Source organism: Chenopodium quinoa, unplaced genomic scaffold (assembly GCF_001683475.1).
Source record: "Chenopodium quinoa cultivar QQ74 unplaced genomic scaffold, ASM168347v1, whole genome shotgun sequence".
NCBI lineage: Eukaryota > Viridiplantae > Streptophyta > Magnoliopsida > Caryophyllales > Amaranthaceae > Chenopodium > Chenopodium quinoa.
This window is the reverse complement of record NW_018742345.1, coordinates 2,225,063-2,248,089: the sequence shown is the minus strand read 5'-3', so window position 1 is coordinate 2,248,089 and position 23,027 is coordinate 2,225,063. Positions and strand designations below refer to the sequence as shown.

At 37.4% G+C, this 23,027-nt stretch overlaps 2 protein-coding genes across 2 annotated transcripts; both read right to left on the bottom strand.

Moving 5' to 3' along the window:
• Positions 1 to 20,363: 20,363 nt before the first annotated feature.
• LOC110693723 lies at positions 20,364 to 20,792 on the bottom strand. Its single transcript, XM_021870899.1, has one exon. It carries the CDS (start codon positions 20,790 to 20,792, stop codon positions 20,364 to 20,366), a length of 429 nt encoding a protein of 142 aa, XP_021726591.1.
• Positions 20,793 to 20,858: 66 nt separating this feature from the next.
• Positions 20,859 to 22,712, bottom strand: LOC110693713. The gene is made up of 4 exons (XM_021870889.1): positions 22,412 to 22,712; positions 21,743 to 22,303; positions 21,553 to 21,622; positions 20,859 to 21,192 (listed from the first exon to the last, which is right to left on the bottom strand). The coding sequence occupies exons 1-4, from the start codon at positions 22,710 to 22,712 to the stop codon at positions 20,859 to 20,861; spliced, it is 1,266 nt and encodes a 421-aa protein (XP_021726581.1).
• Between the last annotated feature and the right edge of the window lie 315 nt (positions 22,713 to 23,027).

Below are 23,027 nucleotides of genomic sequence, written 5' to 3'. Positions count from 1 at the left end.
TCCTAATGCAATTAGGAATGGTTTTAGTCTTTTAGAAGATTTTTTTTTCATTCCTAATTCAATTAGCATTGATAAATTGACTTTTTGTTGACTTTTCAAAGTTTTAATCAGAATAAAAGAATGTTTTTGAGGAAAATACGGTTTTAGCCTCCTGTACGGTCAATTTCTATCTGCTTTTAGAAAACGCGTCAATAATTTAGTCAGCACTAAACGCCAGAATTAGCGCTTGACGCTAAGCTTGGCACCTGGCGCTAGCGTTAGCACCTGGCGCTAATGTCAGCGTCTGGCGCCAACCTCGTTTTTGCGCGTCAAAACTCTGTTTTGATTTTCTATCTTTTTGGCTGATTTTCTCTATAAATAGCCTTCTCAATACTCCGTTTTCATTTACCAATTCTCTCTTTTCATCAACTCTCATCAAGAATTTCTTGATTCTCTCTCTCTCTCTAGCCTAGCCGTTTACAAACAAAATTCCTCATAAATTAGCATTAGACACACCTAGCCAAATTCGAAGTTGCCTTCGCCCTAGACGTGAAATTTTTGTATTTCTAAGGGTTTGGTCCCAATTCTTTATTTCATTTATTTAAATTTAATTGTTTTATTATTATTTTTCTTGAAGTTACTAACGTGTGTATTTTGTTATTAGAAAGAGGTACTAGGCATCCAAGTAAATGATTTAATTGTTTAATTGATGTTATGATGTAGAAATCATGTTTAGATTGTTATTATGATTCCTAGTATCATGTTAGGAAGTTTTTCTTAATTTGATGTTTAGGGTGACAACAACAAATTCTTAGTATTATGTTTAGGGTAAAGAATATAATGTCAAGAATGATTAAAATTATGATGCCTTTTATGTTCTTCCTAATATTTATGATTGTTAGTATCATGATAGGGTTAAAGCTTTGATTTTTAATGCTTTGCGACATGCTAGAGTTTGTTATTAATCTTGTTAGTATCATGCCTAGGATCTTGGTATTATTCTTATGCATTAACATGATTATGTTTATAATTATCTTTATGATTATTATAATTATTTTGATTATTATTATTTTTCTTGATATTTTATTGGTATTGCTTGATCACACCTTTTATGCATGTTTAAAGGGAATTAGTACTTGTAATCACGCTTAATAAGATATTTAATAATCTTGTTTAGGGTTAATTTGATTATAGTTCAAGTGATCGCCTTGTGCATGAATATTCAACCAATATTGATAAACAAGTTTAGGGTTAATCCTATTGATTGCATGTTAGTCAGAAAGCGCACATGAATACGATCAGAATAAAGTAGAGGCCTATTATAAGGGCAGGTTCAATCTCTTTTAGGTTGGATTTGTACCTTCATGCCGGAACTACCAGTCATGGTTCCAGACCTATTGGAGTTGACGATCTCCTGGATCGTTAAGGGGTGTAACCTTCACCCTGTGAAATATTTACAAGTTCCTAAAACTTATTGGTGTCTCTTTTATTCTATGTTCTTTCCCTTTGGACGCCACCATATTTTAGTGTATGATAACAGTAGGGTTCAAGCTAGGGGTAATGCTTGAAATATTCCCTAAAGTTTTTGGCGACTCCATTGGGGAGGATTTCTATTTTAATTCCTGAAATTTAATTTGACAATGATTTAGAATGAGTGGATGAGACTCGAAAAGTTCTAAGTATTTCATGTGCGTAATTTTGATTAACATTATTGTCATATGCATAAAAAAGGTCTCATTGGAAATACCATCCGTAATGAGTTAAAACATAGGATTTTTACAACTAGGGTCGAAATAACACTGCGCGAAACTGGAAAATTTTATCGAGCATAGAAAGCTGCTGAGGCATGTAGGAACTAGCGTCAGTGAACAAAGATTAGCGCCAGTATTTTGTATTTAGTGTCAGACGACAGTCTTTGTCGCCAGGCGCTAAAGCCAAAAGCTGGCGCCAGCCTCTATTTGCTGGCGCCAAGTTCTTCCAATACCGAGCCAGAAATATGCATTCTAATTTCGACTACTTTTTAACACTATTTGCTCGATCCTACTTCCTGATTGAGTTTTTCTCATTTTTCTAAAACCCATATGTGTTCTACATATGGACATAACTCCATGGGAATTCATGCTCCATCTACTAATTGAACGTTATGAGCAACAAAGGGTACATCCGAGAATGTTGAATTCACCAAACCATGGAAGCAAGTTTTTCAAAACTTGCGGTGTCCCATCCACTCGCGCCAACCCTTCACGGTTAGGATTCCGCGCAGTGCATCCGGAAAATTAACCATGGACCCTCTTTGACTAACCCATATCCCGAACTTTAGAGAACTAGTGCCATGGTTAGGTTGCAAACGCATTGCATCATGTTGTGCCTACTTGACTAATTATGCATTTTTGGTTGTGCATTCTCTATGTGTTTTTTTTCCTAACCGTTTGTTGGACTTGTGTTAAGACAAAATAAACTGCTTAATGGCTAAAAATACTTTTCTTAATTAATTAATTAATTAATTTTGGTAATTAGAGTCTAATAATCTAATTAGAGTTGACTTAGTACGACTTTAGGCATACCCTGTAGAGTAATAATACCGAAAGCAGTTCCAGATCAACGTTCTAGCACTGGCGTCGAGGTTTGGACTGCAGCGCCACTATGTGGAGTATAGCGCCTGGCGACAGCTCTGTCGTCTGGCGCTAAACTATACAGTGCGGCGCCAGTCGTGTCGTTTTGGCGAGTGTTCGGTTTACTGCTCGAGTCATCACCTTGTGTCTAATTAAACAGTATTCTAATTAATTCGGTTAATTTTTACTGTTAATTATACCTTGTTAAGTTATTGATTGAGTCTAGTCACATATTATAGCCACATGATTATGACACGAGTCTTAACATGTCGCCTACACTCACTAGTCTTAGCACACACTTTGTACATACTCTTTCACACCATGACCATGTCTTAGGTTCATGCATGAGTCGGTTTTCCGTCATTTGAGTTAGGGGTACATTCTATTCCTAATTTCTTCATATCCCTCCATCTACATCATCTTTCTTCACTTCCTCCATCCATTGCATGTTGAATAGTGTTTGAGTCAAGTAATTAACAATGAATAACCCCAAATTCCTTTTCCACAGTACTTGGTCGAGGAGAGAAAGGCGATTAATCAAGGACAACCTCTTTATTCAAGTCTTACTTTTCGATAAACCGATTCGTCAAAAGAGGAAATCTAAAAAGATAATGGCAACTCAAGAGGAAGTTAATGAACTTAGGAGTGAATTCACTGACATGACCGAGGCGTTAAAGGCTTTAACCCTCAAAATTAATGACCGTGTGAAGCAAAAACAAATGAATCTTATGCAAGAAAGCTTGAGCAAGCTATCTGGTGACAATAAATTTCAGGGCATTAGTTCACAAAGGGTCTCTCTGGACAAACAACTTCTTCGGCATAAGTTTAATGCCAACGACATCCCGAAATTCAAGGCAACAGATAACCCTTACTTTCATTTAAGAGCTTTTGAAACTATAATGAACATTAAGGGGATTGATAAGAAAGTCTTTTATTCTTTATTTTCTTTATCTCTTGAGACCGTTTGTCAACAATTGTTCTTTTCCCTTGACAAAGAGAAAACCTCTTCTTGGAGTCGATAACAAACGCTTTCATAGATAGATATAAGTGCAACATTCAAGACGAAACAGACCACAAACAACTTGAGATGTTAAAACAAAAAGAAAACGAAGGGTTCACTTCTTTCTTCAACAAATGGAGGGAAACTTCTGCTAATATGGTCAAGGTTCCTACTGAAAAAGAATCCGTGAGGATGTTTATCAAAAATCTCCAAGGGAATTATTCAAAGCACTTAAAATACCAACACAACTTGAATACTTTCAAGGCTGTGTATAATATAGGCATTAACATTGAAGATGACCTTCTGAAAGATAATAGTGCAAGAGGAAAGAAGAACGACCATCCTTCTTCTTCCTCTCCCATTAATGAATTTCATGCTACGAACGCCTCTAAATCATGAATCCCAAAAGGTCAAAAAGAGTGTTCAATCCACTTGGTATGAGTTATGAAAAAGCTTTCGAGAAGCTACACTACAAAAGAATAGTCATGTTGTAGACACCCATTTGTGTTTCCCCAAAACCAAATCCAGTGATGAGTACCTTTCGCGTCGAATCATAATCGAATGAAGCGAAAGTGTGGAAAGTCTAGTATTGCGGATAGTTTTAATTCTTTTCTCTTCTCTCTGTTTTTGAAAACTTATTTTAGGAAAATAGTCAATCCAGTTTGGTTGGTCCATGATAAGGATCCAATAATGTGTAGTTGGATGGGGTTTGAAAAGACCTTTTCAACGATATATTATAAGCCCAATTTCGATGAATATCGAGGAAGTTATGGCCAAAATATTAAACTGGGCCCGATTTGGTTTTTATATGCGGCCCAATGATCTAGAGGAGGGCCTATTATTTATTATCATTCTTAAAGATATTAGGATTGATTATAGTCTTTTAGAATACTCTAGAAGGTTCTTTTAAATCCTAATGGAGTTAGGATTGATAATTATGTTTTAAAGAGTTTGAAATTGAATATACTCCTTTTAAGAATCCTTGTTTTGTACGAAGTGGAATATATTCAGATTTTATTTTCGTGACTCATAATATTTATCCAAATTTTATTTGGTTGGATAGATCTTGAAATTATATTTCCAATGATATATTATAATATTAAATCCGAGTATTAACGAAAAAGATATGAATGAGACATGAAACTTTATCCAAAACTGACACCCTTCCAATATTTTAGCCATATCTTTTTATCTACAAAATATTTTAATCTGATTTTTATTGGTTTAGAAAGTAGACTTTAAGAGCTTTACAACGACATATTATATTCCTTATTTGGACTTCTGGATCAAAAGATATGATAAAAACAAAAACGTGTGAATTTTTGGAACCAGGCCTGGCGCCACCCATTGCCGACTGGTGCTAGCCATTGGCGCCTGGCGTCAATAAGCTGGTGTTGGCGCCAGCTCTGTTTTGCGTGCGCCAACTCTGTTTTGGCATGCTCTGTTTTGATATTTTATCTTTTTGGCTGATTTTCTCTATAAATAACATATTAAAAATTCCGTTTTGATTCACCTACAATCAGTTTTCATTCGCAATCATTAATTCTCTCATTCTCTCTTAATTATTCACCAACTCTCATCAAGATTTTCTTGATTATTCTCTCACTCTCTCTCTCTTTTTCTAAACTAGCCTTTTCTCAAATACAAAATTCCGCATTCGCAAGACTTAGATACACCTAGCCATATTCGAAGTTGCCTTCGCCCTAGACGTGAAAGGTTTAATTTCTGAGGGTTTTGTCCCAAATCTCTCTTTCAATTATTTAATTTAATTATTTGATTATTATTTTCCTTGAAGTTACTAACGTGTGTATTTTGTTATTAGAAAGAGGTACGATGCATCAAAGTAAATGCTTTAATGGTTTTGATTGATATTATGATGTAGAAATCAAGTTTGTATTATTGTTATGAATTCCTAGTATCATGTCTAGGGTAATTTTAATATTAAGTATAATTTTTACGATGCTTCCTATGTTCTTCCTAATATTTATGATTGTTAGTATCATGTTAGGGTTAAAGATTTTTTTTTTTATTGCTTAGTGACATGCTAGGGTTTGTTATTAATCTTGTTAGTATCATGCCTAGGACCTTGCTATTATTATTATTATTATTATTATTATTATTATTATTATTATTATTATTATTATTATTATTATTATTTTTATTATTATTATTATTATTATTATTATTATTATTATTATTATTATTATTATTATTATTATTATTATTATTATTATTATTATTATTATTATTATTATTATTATTATTATATTATTATTATTATTATTAATATTATTATTATTCTGCTTTAATATTAACATGAACATGATCATGATTATGATTGTTATGATGATTTTGAATATTATTATTATTATCTTGATGATGATTATTATATTATTATAAATATTATTCATGATTATTGATTATTTATTATGTTGCTTGATATTTATTGTTATTGCTTGATCACACCTTTTATTGCATGTTTGAAGGGAATTGGTACTTGTAATCACGCTTAATAATATAATTAATAATCTTTTTTAGGGTTAATTGTGATTATAATTCAAGTGATCGCCAATAATAGGTTTATTTGTGCATTATATTCAACCAACATAGATTAAACAGGTTTAGGTTTAATCCTATTGATTGTATGTTAGTCAGAAAGCGCACATGAATACGACCAGAATAAAGTAGAGGCCTATTATTAGGGCAGGTTCAATCTCTTTTAGGTTGAATTTGTACCTTCATCCCAGAACCCTTATTTGGTTCTAGACCTTATGGAGTTGACGATCTCTTGGATCGTTAAGGGGTGTAACCTTCACCCTGTGAACGGTTTACAAGTTCCTAAAACTTGTTGGCGACTCTTTTGCTCTATCTTTTTCCCTTTGGACGCCACCGTACTTTAGTGTATGATCACAGTGGGGTTCAAGCTAGGGATTATCGCTTGAATTTATTCCCCACACATGCCCATAGGGCCTATCAAAGATCCAGTTTCTGAAGCTAGGCCACCCATATGGGATCCTAATAAGCACTGCAAATATCACTAAGGAAAGGGTCACGATACTAAGGAATGTTGGAAACTCAAAGAAGCTATTCAAGATCTGATCAACAATAATGAAACTTCCGAGATTCTAGCCATCGAAGAAGATCAAACATCCTTCAATCCATCACTTCTTATCACACTTGTAGGTGAGCCCATAATCGAGACATCTTATATAACCTCTCTTGATGAAGTGGCCATGATCGAGGAGGATGAAAGTCTTGTCTTAGATAATACCAGGGAAGACTCGTCAAGTCTAAAAGAGGACGTTCGGAAACTGCAAGATGTCGTTTCCATTCTCTTGAATGTGGTAGAAGGACTAGAAAATCGGGTGATGGTTATCGAACAAAATTTTCGCCAAGGATTTAATGAAGAACTCAATGCTCCTAAGCCACGAGAAAAACGGACCATTGAAGAATACACACCAATAGGAATGACTTACAATGAAGCTTTTGATTGTCTTCACAATCAAGGTCTCATTCACCCCATTGGTCCCAGACAAGACCCTCCTCCTAAATACGGTATCCCAATAAGGATCCAAAATCTTATTGCCGATACCATAATGGCCGTGGCCATACTACCGAAATGTGTCTCGCCCTTAAGGATGGTGTTCAAGACCTCATTGATTCAAATCTCCTTCATGTTCCTCTGCGCGACAAGAAGGCCAAGATTAGTAACGATAGTAACAGTGGTTGTAAAGGAAAGAAGAACTACTATCCTTCTTCTTCCAAAAACACCTACTCTAGTAACAGTGTTGGTACTTTCGACCTTAATGTAATCTTAGCCATGGATAATTGAGGATTTAGAAAGAAACTAAGAAAGGATTTCACCCCTATTGGAATTAGCTATGATGATGCTTTCGATCGACTCCATGCAAAGGGACTCATTACTCCTATTGGACCTATTCAAGATCCCCCGCTTGAGAAGAGATTGCCTAGTTGGAACCCAAATGCACGCTGCAAGTACCATCAAGGTAGGGGTCATACTACTGAGAGCTGTTGGAAGATAAAGGAAGAAATCCAATATTTGATCGACAATAACGGGCTTCCAATACCTCAAGTCGGCAAAAATACCAAGTGATGACAAACACAAGGCAAGAGGCGAGCTGCAACGACAAGGTTTCATGACCTCTTTTTTCTATTCCTTTTTCATTTTTTCCTCTCCCCAATAAGTCTAGAATAGGTACCTTTATTTTCCCTTAGATTAATTTTGTAGATTATTTCTTTTTCCTTCTAATAAAATGAGTATTTATTTTATTGCATATGATCATTGCATTGTATTGCATTATTAAAAAAATAATAAAAATAATTAAATCATTGTCGAACTAAGCACAAGGTATACCAATGATTTGAGGCACTCCTTGTAGCCACATCATATTGCCTTTCACCCTTCAAATATACAATCCTTTCTTGATAAACCACTTTGAGCCTCGTCTAACGATAGACCTTTCATTTTTCAACCCATATCTACCTAACCTTGGGATGAGATGGTGAGCAACTTATGCAATTTAAAAAGCTTGAGCGACTTCAAAAGATCAAAATAAATAAAATAAATAAATAAAAGTGTACAAAAGGGAAAGTGTTCCAATGTCTTTGACATGAACATGTCTTTGATATGAATACGTCTCAGATTGCGTCTCTTATCGAGTGCTTGGTACCGTGCTTGAGGAACATGAATTCCAAGTGAGCGATAGACCGCATGATTAGGATTGCCCACTCTTATTAAAGCAAAAAAAAGAAGAGAGAAAAAATAAATAAAGCAAAAAAAGTGAGAAACCTCAAGAATAAATATACAAATATTCCAAAGGCAAAGTTGCACACCTTGGAGGCTTATCTAGGGTCTTGAGCCTTTTATCCCCTTCCTCTTTAACCTTTAGCCTATCCACGTTACAACCCTTAAAAAGACCTTTTTTGATGTACACACACTTGTGCGAGGTTCGGATAGAACTACGTTCGGCCTGATTCCTAACGGATACGTAGGCAACCTCACATCGAGGTGCGACCGTAATAAAAATGCATTCATATTCACATTCACACACTCACACCATGATCATATCAAGGGATCCCCTGTGCTCATCCCTATTCATTTAGAGCTAGACTTGGGAGCTTGATCCTTACATCAGTAGCATACCTAGCCTGAGAGTCACCATTATTTGAATCTTCTAAAAATAATATTTTCTCCACACACTTAGCCTTTGCGGCCTAAACTTAGTGTCACTTTCACACACTGGACAGATACATGACCAAATATACTTCCCGTAGGGAACCCTTTGTCATGAAATCTTATTACAACGCTGAAGCATGCCTTGTCATATCAACATCAATCATCATTGCATCACGGAGTATGAAGTGCTTAGCCTCCATGCCTATGTTACCCAAATACTTTCATCATTGAGTCAATCATTGAGATAGCCTAGGATGGATTAATCCTTGCACCTTGAGAGATAGTATCAAACAACATTTGACTAATCTCATTCAACATGCACCTTAAAAAACTTCGCTTCTTTCTTTTTTCGCGTCTTTCCTTTTTGGGAGAAAGTCGGTACCCTCCACAAAAATGACGGAAAATTTTTGCTTTTTTAAATTTTTAAGTCGCACGATCACATTACAAAGCACACACGGGTCATAAGTCACACGTGTCACTTCACTTCGATTCGAGTCAACCTTGAGTCAATCATAGCAAGTCGAGTTTAAACCTTAGGTCAACCCTAAAATAATTAAAGAGATAGGAAAAGTACTATAGTCAAAGATAAATACAGGTGTAACAGAATAGGGAAGACCCTACTTCAGCGCCCAGACGAAAACATCTAGCATATGGCAACATATTTTAGCGCCTGGCGCTAAATCTCAGCGTCTGGCGACAGAGCCAAATCGTGGCGCCAGCAACTTTTCAGCGGCGACAGAACGCTCAACCACTTAAGACGGCTATTTCAACCTCTTTCAACAATTTTGGGTTCTTGGTACACCAGCTAGCCCCTATAAGAAATTTTACATGATTATGTAGTCGGCTTAATTACAATCATAATGAGTGATGGACCTGACGAAAGATTGTCTCACTTAGCTTAAGGCGCCTAAGCATTGGCTCATCGCAGAGACACCGACATACTGGTTCATAAACAGCAGAGACACCGACATAATGGTTCACAAGCATCAACAGCGCCGACGTACTGGCATAGCGGAAGCAAAGTTCAAGCGAGATTTAAAGGTTGACAAGCGTCGGTCTTCGGAAATTTTTCTTTGGAATATGATCGCAACAAATATTCAAGCATTCAAGCTCTTTTTTCAGAGATGCGTGAACATATCATCAAAGCTCTTTTGTTCAGAGACGTGTGGACATATCCTTTCAAAGCTCTATTATTCAGAGACACATGAACAATCCTAAAAAAGAATCTCTTTTGTTTAGAGACGCGTGGACATTTCTTTCAAAGCTCTTTTATTCAGAGACGTGTGGACATTTCTTTCAAAGCTCTTTTATTCAGAGACGTGTGGACATTTCTTTCAAGCTCTTTTGCTCAGTGACGCGTGGGCATCCTATTATCAAGCTCTTTGTTCAGAGACGCGTGGACACATCTTCAAAAGTTCATATTAAAAAGAAGCTCTTTGTTTAGAGACGCGTGGACATATCAAAAAATCTCCAATGTTCAGTGACGAGTGAACATCAAAACCGCAAGATGCCGTTCCCTAGATTGTGGAAAGTTGTCACAACATCAATACAACAACAAATCAGTTAACTTTAGAAACGTGTGCTCGACGGTGCAAGATACGCGTTTCTTAACTCTCTTTTCTGTTTAAAAAATGGTAGTTTGCATGTATCAGCGTTACAAGAATGATTTAGGATCGCAGAACGTTCTGAGTCATTCTCCGTCCCTATCGATACTTTGACTTTTGTTTTCGAAACTTGCGTTTCTCCAAACTCAGTCAAAGTGGGCTTCTCTAGACACCCATTTGTGTCTCACTAAAACCAAACCCAGTGACGAGTACCTTTCACGTCGAATCATAATCGAATGAAGTGAAAGTGTGGAAAGTTTAGTGTTGCGGATAGTTTTAATTTCTTTTCTCTTCTCTCTATTTTTGAAAACCTATTTAAATAAAATAGACAATACATTTTTTTTGGTCCATTATATGGGTCCAATAGTAGTGTAGTTGGATAGGGCTTAAAAAGAGCTTTCCAACGATATATTATAAGCCCAATTCCGATGAATATTGAGGAAGTTATGGCCAAATTACCAAACTAGGCCTGGTGTGAGCCTTATATGCGGCCCAATGATCTAGAGGAGGGCCTAATATGGATTTATCATTCCTAATGCAATTAGAAATGGTTTTAGTCTACTAAAAGATTCTTTTCATTCCTTATTCAATTAGCATTGATAAATTGACTTTTGTTGACTTTTTAGAGTTTTAATCAGAATAAAAGAATGTTTTTGAGGAAAATACAATTTTATCCCCCTGTACGGTTGTAGGAAATATTTCAAAAGTTAACCCCTAGCTTGGACCCCACTGTGATCATACACTAAAGTATGGTGGCGTCCAAAGGAAAAGAAGATAGAGCAAAAGAGTCGCCAACAAGTTTTAGGAACTTGTAAACCGTTCATAGGGTAAAGGTTACACCCCTTAACGATCCAAGAGATCTTCAACTCCATAAGGTCTTGAAACTAAATAGGGTTCGGGGATGAAAGTACAAATCCAACCTAAAAGAGATTGAACTTGCCCTAATAATAGGCCTCTACTTTATTCAGATCGTATTCATGTCCACTTTCTAACTAACATGCAATCAATAGGTTTAACCCTAAGTTATCTATGTTGGTTGAATATTAATCCACAAATAAAACTATTATTGGCGATCACTTGAATTACAATCAAATTAACCCTAAACAAGATTATTAATTATCTTATTAAGCGTGATTACATGTACCAAATTCCCTTTAAACATGCATAAAAGGTGTGATCAAGCAATAAAAATAAATAAGCATCAAGCAACATAATCATAATAACAACAATTATAATTGAAAATAATCATAATAATCATGTTAAAGCATAATAATAGCAAGATCCTAGGCATGATACTAACAAGATTAATAACAAACCTTACCATGTCACTAAACATTAAAGATCAAAGCTTTAGCCCTAACATGATACTAACATGAATATTAGGAAAGAAAATAGGAAGCATCACGGAAATCATAATTGATATTATATTCTTTACCCTAAACATGATACTTGGAATCATAAAACATCCTAACATGATACTAGGAATCAAAATAACAATCTAAACATGATTTTTATATCATAATATCAATAAATCAATTAAAGCACGTACTTAAATGCTTCGTATCTCTTTCTAATAACAAAATACACGCGTTAGTAACTTCAAGGAAAATAATAAACAATTAAATTAAATAATTGAAAGAGAGATTTGGGACCAAACCCTCAGAAATTAAAACCTTTCACGTCTAAGGCGAAGACAACTTCGAATTTGGCTAGGTGTGTCTAGATCTAATGAATGCGGAATTTTTATATTTGAGAGAAGGCTAGTTTAGAAAAGAGAGAGAAAGAGAGTAATCAAGAAAATCTTGATGAGAGTTGGTTAATAGAGAGAATTGGTTAATGAAAACGGAGTTATTAGCACTTTATTTATAGAGAAAATCAGCCAAAAAGATAAAATATCAAAAACAGAGTCCTGACGCAAAAAACCAAGTTAGCGCCAAACGCTGACCTTAGCGCCAGACGCTAAGGCTAGCGCCAAGCGTAGTGTCAGGCGCTACAGCTGGCATTTGGCGCTGACTCAGAAATTCACGCGTTTTCTTAAAATCAGATAAAAATTGTCGTACGGGAGGATAAAATCGTATTTTCCTCAAAAATGTTCTTTGATTCTAAATAAAACTCTAAAAAGTTAACAAAAAGTCAATTTATCAATGCTAATTGAATTAGGAATGAAAGAACCTTCTAGAAGAATCTCGAAGACTAAAACCATTTCTAATTGCATTAGGAATGATTAATCTATATTAGGCCCTCCCCTAGATCATTGGGCCGCATAAAAGGCTCAAACCAGGCCCAGTTCAATAATTTGGCCATAACATCCTCAATAGTCATCGGAATTGGGCTTATAATATATCGTTGGAAAGCTCTTTTCAAGCCTCATCCAACTACACTATTATTGGAGCCATATCATGGACTAACCAAACTAAATTGGCTGCTTTCTCAAAATAGGTTTTCAAAAACAGAGAGAAGAGAAAAAAATTAAAACTATCCGCAGCACTAAAATTTCCACACTTTCACTTCATTCGATTATGATTCGACGTGAAAGGCACTCATCACTGGGTTTGGTTTTGGGGAGACACAAATGGGTGTCTATAAAGGTCAATTTCTATCAGATTTTATAAAATGCGTCAATAATTTAGTCAGCGCCAAACGCCAGCATTAGCGCCTGGCTCTAATGTCAGTGTTTGGTGCCAACCTCGTTTTTGCACGTCTGAACTCTGTTTCGATTTTCTATCTTTTTGGCTGATTTTCTCTATAAATAGCCTTATCAAAACTCCATTTTCATTTACTAATTCTCTCTTTTTATCAACTCTCATCCAATATCATCAACTCTCATCAAGAATTTCTTGATTCTCTCTCTCTTTCTAGCCTAGCCTTTTACAAACAAAATTCCACATACATTAGCACTAGACACACCTAGCCAAATTCGAAGTTGCCTTCGCCCTAGAAGTGAAAGGTTTTGATTTTTGAGGGTTGGTCCCAATTCTTTATTTCATTTATTTAATTTAATTGTTTTATTATTATTTTCCTTAAAGTTACTAACGTGTGTATTTAGTTATTAGAGAGAGGTACTAGGCATCCAACTAAGTGCTTTAATTGTTTAATTGATGTTATGATGTAGAAATCATGTTTAGATTGTTATTATGATTCCTAGTATCATGTTAGGATTTTTTTCTTAATTTGATGTTTAGGGTGACAACAATAAACTATTAGTATCATGTTTAGGGTAAAGAATATAATGCCTAGAATGATAAAAAGTATGATGCCTTTTATGTTCTTCCTAATATTTATGATTGTTAGTATCATGTTAGGGTTAAAGCTTTGATTTTTAATGTTTTGCGACATGCTAGGGTTTGTTATTAATCTTGTTAGTATCATGCCTAGGATCTTGCTATTATTATTATGCTTTAACATGATTATGTTTATAATTATTATTATGATTATTATAATTATTTTGATTATTATTATGTTGCTTGATATTTTATTGTTATTGCTTGATCACACCTTTTATGCATGTTTAAAGGGAATTGGTACTTGTAATCACGCTTAATAAGATTTTTAATAATCTTGTTTAGGGTTAATTTGATTATAATTCGAGTGATCGCAAATTATAGATTTATTTGTGCATTAATATTCAACCAACATAGATAAACAGGTTTAGGATTAATCCTATTGATTGCATGTAAGTTAGAAAGCGCACATGAATACGATCATAATAAAGTAGAGGCTTATTATTAGGGCAGGTTCAATCTCTTTTTGGTTGGGTTTGTATCTTCATCCCCGAACTACCAGTCATGGTTCCAGACCTATTGGAGTTGGGATGTGGACAATTGGTCAAATGGCTCGGGCTACATATAGAGCTCGGGGTGAGTGGAGTGAACATAGTAGTAGTCGGGGTCACCCCGATAATCACTCACCCCTGAAACCCGGTTGTCATAATGACCGGACTCATGTGGAAAGTCACGCCTTGGCTCATCGGGGCGTGTAACCCTGGGGCAATAGGGGTACGTGGGGAGGTTGTCACCACCCCAAGATGGCACCGACCCTTGTTGGGGCGGCACATATGGGTAGTTCACCGGAGGAGTGACCCCCCCTACGCACAGTAGCGTCATATAGGGCGCTAGTTTGAAAAGATAAAGTTTGATGGTTGGAAAACATACCTTGCATGCTCAATTGCATGCGCTCCATATGCTCACGCATAGCCTCCATCTCACGGAGATGTTGTTGTCATCTTCGTCTTCTTTTGTTGCGGTTGTTGTTGTTGTTCATGCTGAAATTGTTGTTGTTGTTGTTGTTGTTCTTCTTCTTCTTCTTCTTCTTCTTCTTCTTCTTCTTCTTCTTCTTCATCATCATCATCTCCACCTTCTCCATCGTCTCCATCAACATCATCATCGTCTTTATCATCATCATCCTCCTCCATATCATCCTCAACTCTCCCATTATCCATATGAATGCTCCAAACAATCCTATCCTCTTGAGTAATTGAGATGGCAGCCGGGTTTAGAAGCAAACAACAGTGCACATTACGCACTAGCCAAGAATAAACTCCGTCTCTCTTAGTTTTAGTAATGAAGCGCAAAGTGTTAAGTTGCTTCAAATCTAAATACATGTCTTCACTCCAACCAATCGGGGTACAAGACCTAAAGAAACGTTCTTGCTTGAAATAATGCACCAATCTAGTAATCATACCACCACAATGAATCTTACACGTCTTCTTCCCATTTATGATTACTTGACAACAATTCATGAAAATATACCCAAAATTCAACCTTGGCTCCAAATCCGGCCTTGTAGCCATCAAGAGAACTAAGATCTCCTCCCTCAAAAGCTTCCCAAGATCTTGCTTATTAAACACGGCATAGCCAAGAACCCGATGAAGAATTCTAAGAGCTAGGTGAATGATCTCACTAGCAAGTAAATCCTTAGATTTAAACACCTTCTTCTTAGCTATGGCTCTCCACCATGCTACCTCATTGTAATCGGACTTGAGTAGGGAGACCAAGGGCTCATAGATGTCGGTATTGGGGTTGAAGCCAAGGGCTTTGTTGAATTCGGCAAGGTTCATGGTATTCTTGGAATTGAATAATTGGAAAGAGATGATATAGTTGGTATCCCCCGTCCTATTATACTCAAAGATGCAGAAAAACTCAATGCATGGTTCCAAATAGGTTCGCGGAGATGACTTTACAAACTCATCCAAACCGAGGTTCCGGAGTAAAACGTCAAGATTGGCATCGACTCCTAATTTGACCATATCATCGGGAAGATAGTTGCGGGTAGGTCAAAATTTCCAAAAATTCATTTGGTTATAGATAGGGACATTTTTAGGCCGGTTGTGAAATTTGAGAGTAGGTGGGGTATCATCTTGAGTAGTTTGGTTTTGAGGAGGTTCGGTGTTTGAAGGTTGGCAACGAGAAGATTGGCCTTGGGAGGATTGGCCGGGGTATTGGTTTGAACTTTTCTTGCTACTCTTAACTTTCCTTAACAAATCCATAGTCTCAATCCCAACACAAGAAATCACACAATCACCTAAAATCAACACTACCACCAATTTTATCAAACCACCTTAACAATACCACCCAAAACCACTACAAACTACAAAGTACCTGTTACAAGCAATAAACCAACCAAAAATCCAACAACAACCAACAACATTAACAATCCAACACAAAAATAGGCACAAACCACTCAAAATAATTCCAAAATCACTATACAAACTACCAAAAACATCATAGTCATGCTTAATCATGGAAAACCAAAACCAATGTGTAATAATCAATTGAAATTGACAAAAATAAAAAAAAGGTTAGAAGTATACCAAGATTGAAGACTCAAAGTAAGCTCAAGAACCGTCTAGGACTCGAGTTTCCCGAAAAAACCACGAGAAATGAGATTATGCTTGATGAAAATGGAGTATGAAGGAAATTGAGATGGAAAATTGAGTGAAAACTAGGGTGAGTTTGAGTAAATTTGTGTGAGAAAGATGAATTGGGGGTTAGTGTTTTAAAGGAGGAAGAGAGAGAAAGGGGAAAAATAAGGGTGAATTGGAAAATAAGAGAGAAGAGAGAGAGAGAGAGAGGGGTGAAGTCGGGTTACTATACAACCTAGGTGCCCGCGCCCTCTCTCGACATTGCCGTGCCCGCGGAGAGACCGCGGGGCAACCGCGGGGAAACCGAGGGTCTATTCTGGAAAATTTTGATTTTTTTACCTTTAATGGGGCCGCGCCCTCTCTAGGACTGCCCCGCCTGCGGGGCAACCGCAGAGAGTTGCTCATCCATTTTTGTGAAAATAGGCCGCGCCCTCTCCGATTCTCCCCGCACCCTCTCTAAGGCACCCGTGTCCGCGGAGAGTTCCTGATCCAATTACCCTCTTTTTAAAGCAAGGGCACCCGAGGCCTCTCCAAGCTTGCGAGGTGCCCTCTCCCCTGCACTCCAAATTCTCCTTTTGCCATACTCATCAAACACATTAAGTCCATAGATGATGAATGAAGGCAACCTAAAAAACAAACCAAAAACAAAAGGAAAGGTAAGAGCAAAAATCAACAAAGAAAAATAAAAGAAAGAAAAGAAAAGAGAGTAGAGGTGAGAATCCAGGTTGCCTCCCGTAAGCGCTTTTGTTTAACATCGTTAACTCGACGTTTACCACCCCACTCAAGGTAGCTTGAAAAGAATCATTTTATGAATAAGACCAACAAACACTCCATCAAAATATCTCTTGAGCCGATGACCATTAATCTTGAAAGAAGATGAGGAGTCCAAAGAAGAAATCTCCACGCCACCATTAGCAAAAACATCTTTCACCAAGAAAGGGCCACTCCATCTTGACATGAGCTTTCCGGAAAATAACTTCATTCTTGAATTGTAGAGGAGGACTTTATCACCAACACAAAACTCTTTTTTCTCAATAAGCTTATCATGAGCTTCCTTGGAACGAGCTTTGTAGGTACTAGCACAATCATAAGCATCAAGTCTAAGCTCCTCTAGCTCATGAAGATCCAACCACCTTTTCTCCCCCGCACTTTCTAAATCAAAGTTTATCTTCTTGATTGCCCACAAAGCACGGTGTTCAAGCTCCACCGGGAGATGGCATGATTTTCCATAGACAAGGCGATATGGAGTGATGCCAATAGGTGTCTTGAAAGCCATTTTATAGGCCCAAAGAGCATCATTTAACTTGTCCCAACAATCCTTTCTATTCCTTGCAACTGTCTTCTCAAGAATAAGCTTTGTTTGGCGATTAGAGACCTTGACTTGGCCACTCGTTTGAGGATGATATGGAAGGACAAACCGTTGATGAACTCTATGTTTCCTCAACATCTTTTGGAACCATTGTGAACAAAATGAGAACCGTTATCGCTTATCACAGCCTTAGGCACACCAAACCTTGGGAAGATGATTTTTTTGAACAACTTTAACACAACTTTGTGGTCATTTGTTGGGGAAGCAAAGGCCTCAACCCACTTAGAAACATAGTCCACAGCCACAAGTATGAATTGATTTCCATATGAAGATGGGAATGGTCCCATGAAGTCAATCCCCCATACATCGAACACCTCCAACTCAAGAATAGGTTGTTGAGGCATCTCATTCATCTTGGAGATATTCCCAACTCTTTGACATTTGTCGCATTACTTTACAAAGCCCCATGAATCCTTGAAGAGATGTGGCCACCACAAACAACATTGAAGAACCTTAGTGGCGGTTTTGGAAACACCCATATGGCCACCACTAGGATCCGAATGGCACATCTTTAGAACACAAGGCACCTATTCATTCGGAACACAACACCTAAGCAAGCCATCAACCCCTCGTTTATACAAGATGGGATCATCCCGCAAGTAATGTCTTGCCTCCCTCTTGAGTTTCTTCCGTAGGTTCTTGGAGAAAGAAGGTGGAAACTCCCCACATGATAGAAAATTCACCAAGTCGGCATACCATGGGAGCTCCTTTACCTTAATGGCATACAAGACATCATTAAGAATTCTATCTTCAATTGGTAAACCATCATCATGAATTTGATCACCCTCAAGGCGAGAAAGTTGGTCCTCCACAACATTTTCTGCACCCTTCTTATCCCTAATCTCTATTTCAAAAGTTTGTAATTCAAGCACCCAACGAATCAACCTTGGCTTGGACTCTTTCTTGGCAAAGAGATACTTAAGAGTCACATGATCAGTGAAGACAATGGTCTTGGAACCCAACAAATAACACCGGAATTTCTCAAAAGAGTGAACAATGGCCAAGAATTCTTTTTCTGTTGTTGTGTAATTCTTTTGGGCCCCATTTAGAGTCTTGGACATATAGTAAATCACATAAAGCTTCTTGTCCACACGTTGTCCCAAAACACCTCCAATTACCCAATCACTAGCATCACACATCAATTCAAAGGGTAAATCCCCATCTGGGGCTTGAACAATGGGGGTAGAGATTAGGGCCTTCTTCAATCTATTAATTGCCTCCAAGAATTTACCATCAAACACAAACTCAACATATTTTTGAAGAAGATCATTAAGGGGCTTGGCAATGATTTAAAAATCCTTGATGAATCTTCTATAGAAGCCCTCATGTCCCAAAAATGATCTCACTCCCTTGACATTCAGCTAAGGTGGAAGCTTCTAAATAACCTCGATCTTGGCCTTATCCACCTCTATTCCTTTATGAGAGATCTTATGTCCAAGCATTATTCCTTCCTCCATCATGAAGTGGCACTTCTCCAAATTCAAGACAAGATTAACCTTCACACACCGTGCCAAACATTTCTCAAGATTCACAAGGCATTCTTCAAATGAAACCCCACCTACGGAGAAGTCATCCATAAATACCTCAATTTCTTCCTCCAACATGTCTCCAAAAATGCTCATCATGCACCTTTGGAAAGTTGCGGGGGCATTACAAAGGCCAAAGGGCATTCTCCTATAAGAAAAGGTTCCATAGGGGCATGTAAATGTTGTCTTCTCTTGATCTTTAGGGTGGATTGGGATTTGGAAAAATCTTGAATAGCCATCAAGGAAGCAATAGAACTTGTGCCTTGTTAGTCTCTCTAACATTTAATCAATGAATGGAACGGGAAAGTGATCCTTTTTGGTAGATGTATTTAAACGTCTATAGTCTATACACATCCTCTAACTGGTGACCATCCTAGTTGGAATGAGCTCACCTCTCTCATTCTTGACTACGGTCATAAACCCCTTCTTAGGAACGACATGAACGGGAGAGACCCACTTAGAGCTTGAGATGGGGAATATGATTCCCGCATCCAAGAGCTTGGTGATCTCTTTTTTCACCACCTCTCCCATTTGAGGGTGTAGCTTTCTATGTTGTTCAATGGAAGGAAGAGTTCCTTCCTCAAGCATTATGTGGTTTGTACACAAAGCGGGGCTTATACCCTTAATCATCAATAGTATAGCCCAAAGCACCTTGGTACTTTCTCAAGACAAAACATAACACTTGAGCTTGGCTTTCACTCAAGGATGCACTAACAATTACAGGGTAAGTGGAATTTGGGCCTAAGAATTCATACCTAAGGTGTGATGGTAGAGGTTTGAGCTCTACCATACGCACACCTTTACCTTCTTTTGTTGCGGCCGCTTGCAAAGCTTCATGGCTTGAGATCTTCAAGAACAATTGTTCATCCACTTCCTCCATGCTTCCATTAAGCAATTCCTCACACAATGCCATCTCCTTGCATGGTGCACCTAGCTTATCTTTGTTTAACAAAACATTCTCAAGAGCATCGTTAGTGGTGAGCAAGAGAGTCAATCATCATGAAATTTTTAAGAGAAGAACTTGGATATTTCATGCTTTCATTCAAATTGAATTCTATGACCTCATCTCCTACCTTGAGGGAAATCTTTGCACACTTGACATCTATCATAGCACCCGAGGTAGCAAGAAAGGGTCTACCTAAAATGATAGGAATGGTAGCATCTTCATCCATTTCTAGAACAACAAAATCCACCGAAAACACAAACTTCCCAACCCTCAATGGAACATATTCCACTTTACCTTTGGAAACTTGATTGGCCTATCGAGTAGTTGCAAGGTAATGTTAGAAGGTAAGAGTTCCCCTAGATCAAGTCTTTGATAAACCGAATATGGAATTAGGCTTACACTAGATCCTAAGTCACATAGGGCATTATCAATTTGCATCTTGTTAATAGCACAAGGGATGGAGAAGTTTCCGGGGTCTTTCAACTTGGGTGGAAATTTGTTCATGTTGATCGCACTACAATTTTCAGTCAAGTTGATAGTCTCCACAACATCACAAGTCCTTTTCCCACTCAAAATGTCTTTGAGGAATTTGGCATAGATAGGCATTTGGTTAATCACATCGGTGAAAGGTAGAGAAAGGTGAAGTTTTTTGAGCATATCAATAAATCTCCCAAATTGCTCATCCAATTTGTGTCTCATGAATTTTTGGGGATAAGGGAGTTTGGGTATCACAATCTATTTCTCTACTCTCACCTCTCTTGGTGTCTAAAACACAACCTCATCTAAAGATGCTCTATCTCCCTCATTCCCAACCAAAGCTTCTTTGGGGACCTCCTTGTCTTCACTCCTCCTAGGTAATCTCTCCTCAAGAACCTTACCACTCCTTGTAACAATAACATTCACGGGTTTCTTGGGATTTAGGCCTTGGGAAGGTAAAGACGAAGGGCTTGCTTGGTCTTTTAAAGCATTAGAAAGTTGAGAAATTAGGTTTTCGAGCATTTTGTTATAGGCCATCATGTCATTTAATTTCTTGTCACTAACGGCCATGTATGTGTTCAACAACTTGGTTTGATTTTCAATTATTTCCTCTAAATTAGTCCTAGAAGAAGAAGGTTGTGAATAGGAATTTTCACCTTGAGTCTTTGGAACAAATCTGGGTGGGGACCACTTTGAGTATTATTTTGAAAATTGTCCCTACCTTGATTGTTCCAATTACCCCCTATTTTGATTTTGAGCATAACCTTGATTATGGTTTCCACTACCTTGGTTATGATTTCCATAACTTTGGTTTTGATTACCATAATTTTTGTTTTGATTTTGACTACTATAACCTTGATTGTTATAGTTACCACGAGAACCGTGGTTCCCTTGATTCCTATAACCACCATCTTGATTATAATTGTCAAAATTAACTTGGTTTTGGTAATTCCTATTCCATTGACCTCTTTGATTATCAAACCTTTGCACATTATTGTTTGACACATAATTCACATGCTCACTCTCATTATTATCAAAATTATCACCACATTCTGGAGAAGCATGAGGGAAATTATAAGAGTCATGATCATAAGATCCACATGCATCACAAAACAAGAAACCACTAGGCATATTATTTTAGGAGGGAGGGGGTTGACAGTTAGAGAGAGTACCTCTCCCCTTAAATTGGGAGGGAAGATTCGAAGCTTGACAAGAAGAGGAGCTTTCCAACTTGGCCTTGATTGCGGTCATTTCTTTCCCCAAGTTTGTCATTTGTGAGGATAAGTTGTTGATCGCATTTAGATGGTCTATATAGTACACCGAAGAGCCACTCTTGCTAGTTGAATCCCTCTCACCATCTTGCCAATCTCTATAATACTTCACCACATCCTCAATAATGTCCACCATTTCTTCTTCCTTCCTATTCATTATGGGACCTCTGGCTCCCCTATCAAGGCATGATTTTCCTTGAAGAGTTAGGCCACCATAGAAAATTTTAATGACTTGATAGGTTTGAATTCCATGGTGGGGACACTCCCTTTGGTACTCTTTATACCTCTCCCATGCTTCGTAAAGGCTTTCATTAGGTCTTTGCTTGAACCCTTGAATCAAAGCGCTAGCCTCCGCCGTTTTCTTTTGTGGGTAGAATCGAGACAAGAATTCCTTGGTGACTTCATCCCATGTTCTTAGGGAGTTTGGCTTTACCTCCTTATCCAACCACTCCAAGGCCCGCCCTATGAGAGAAAAGGGAAATAACTTTAGCCGGATGAACTCTTGAGAATCTCAGTTCACTTTGATAGTGTTGCAATATTTTTCAAACTCCTTGAGATGGTTCAACGAACTCTCATTCTTAGCTCCGCTATATTGTCTCCTCTCGATCAAAGCGACCATAGCCGGCCTAATTTCAAAATCATTCGCCGGTGTTGTAGGTGGAGCAATTCCACTCTCAAACTTGTACGCACCGGGAATTCCCAATTCTTTCCAAGCAACTCTTGGTTGTTCTCCCATGCTTAGTTCTTCTTCAAATTCTTCTTCGCTTGAGGAACTAAACTCCAAGGACGGACTAGCAATTCTTCTCTTTGAGAGAGTCCTTTTAATTTCCGGGTCAAAAGGCACAACGGATCGATCACGAGCTCTATGCATGGAAAAATCAATGAAAATATTAGTAGCACGGCTACAAATGTAGCCTTAAGAAATTAAACAAAATCATTTTGTATTTTTCAATTAAAGTGAAATAGACTCAACAACTAAAGCTAAGCACCAATATCACTCCCCGGCAACGGCGCCATTTTGATAGAGGAATAAACGAGTCATCAATTGTCTATCCCAAAATCAAACAAAATTTATAAAATCCTAAACAAACCTAATCCAAGTATAAGAAAAGTACAGGGTAGAACCCAAAGGAGTGAGTCGGTATTAACTATAGCCTAAGTCAAGCTACTTTGAAGATTGTAATTA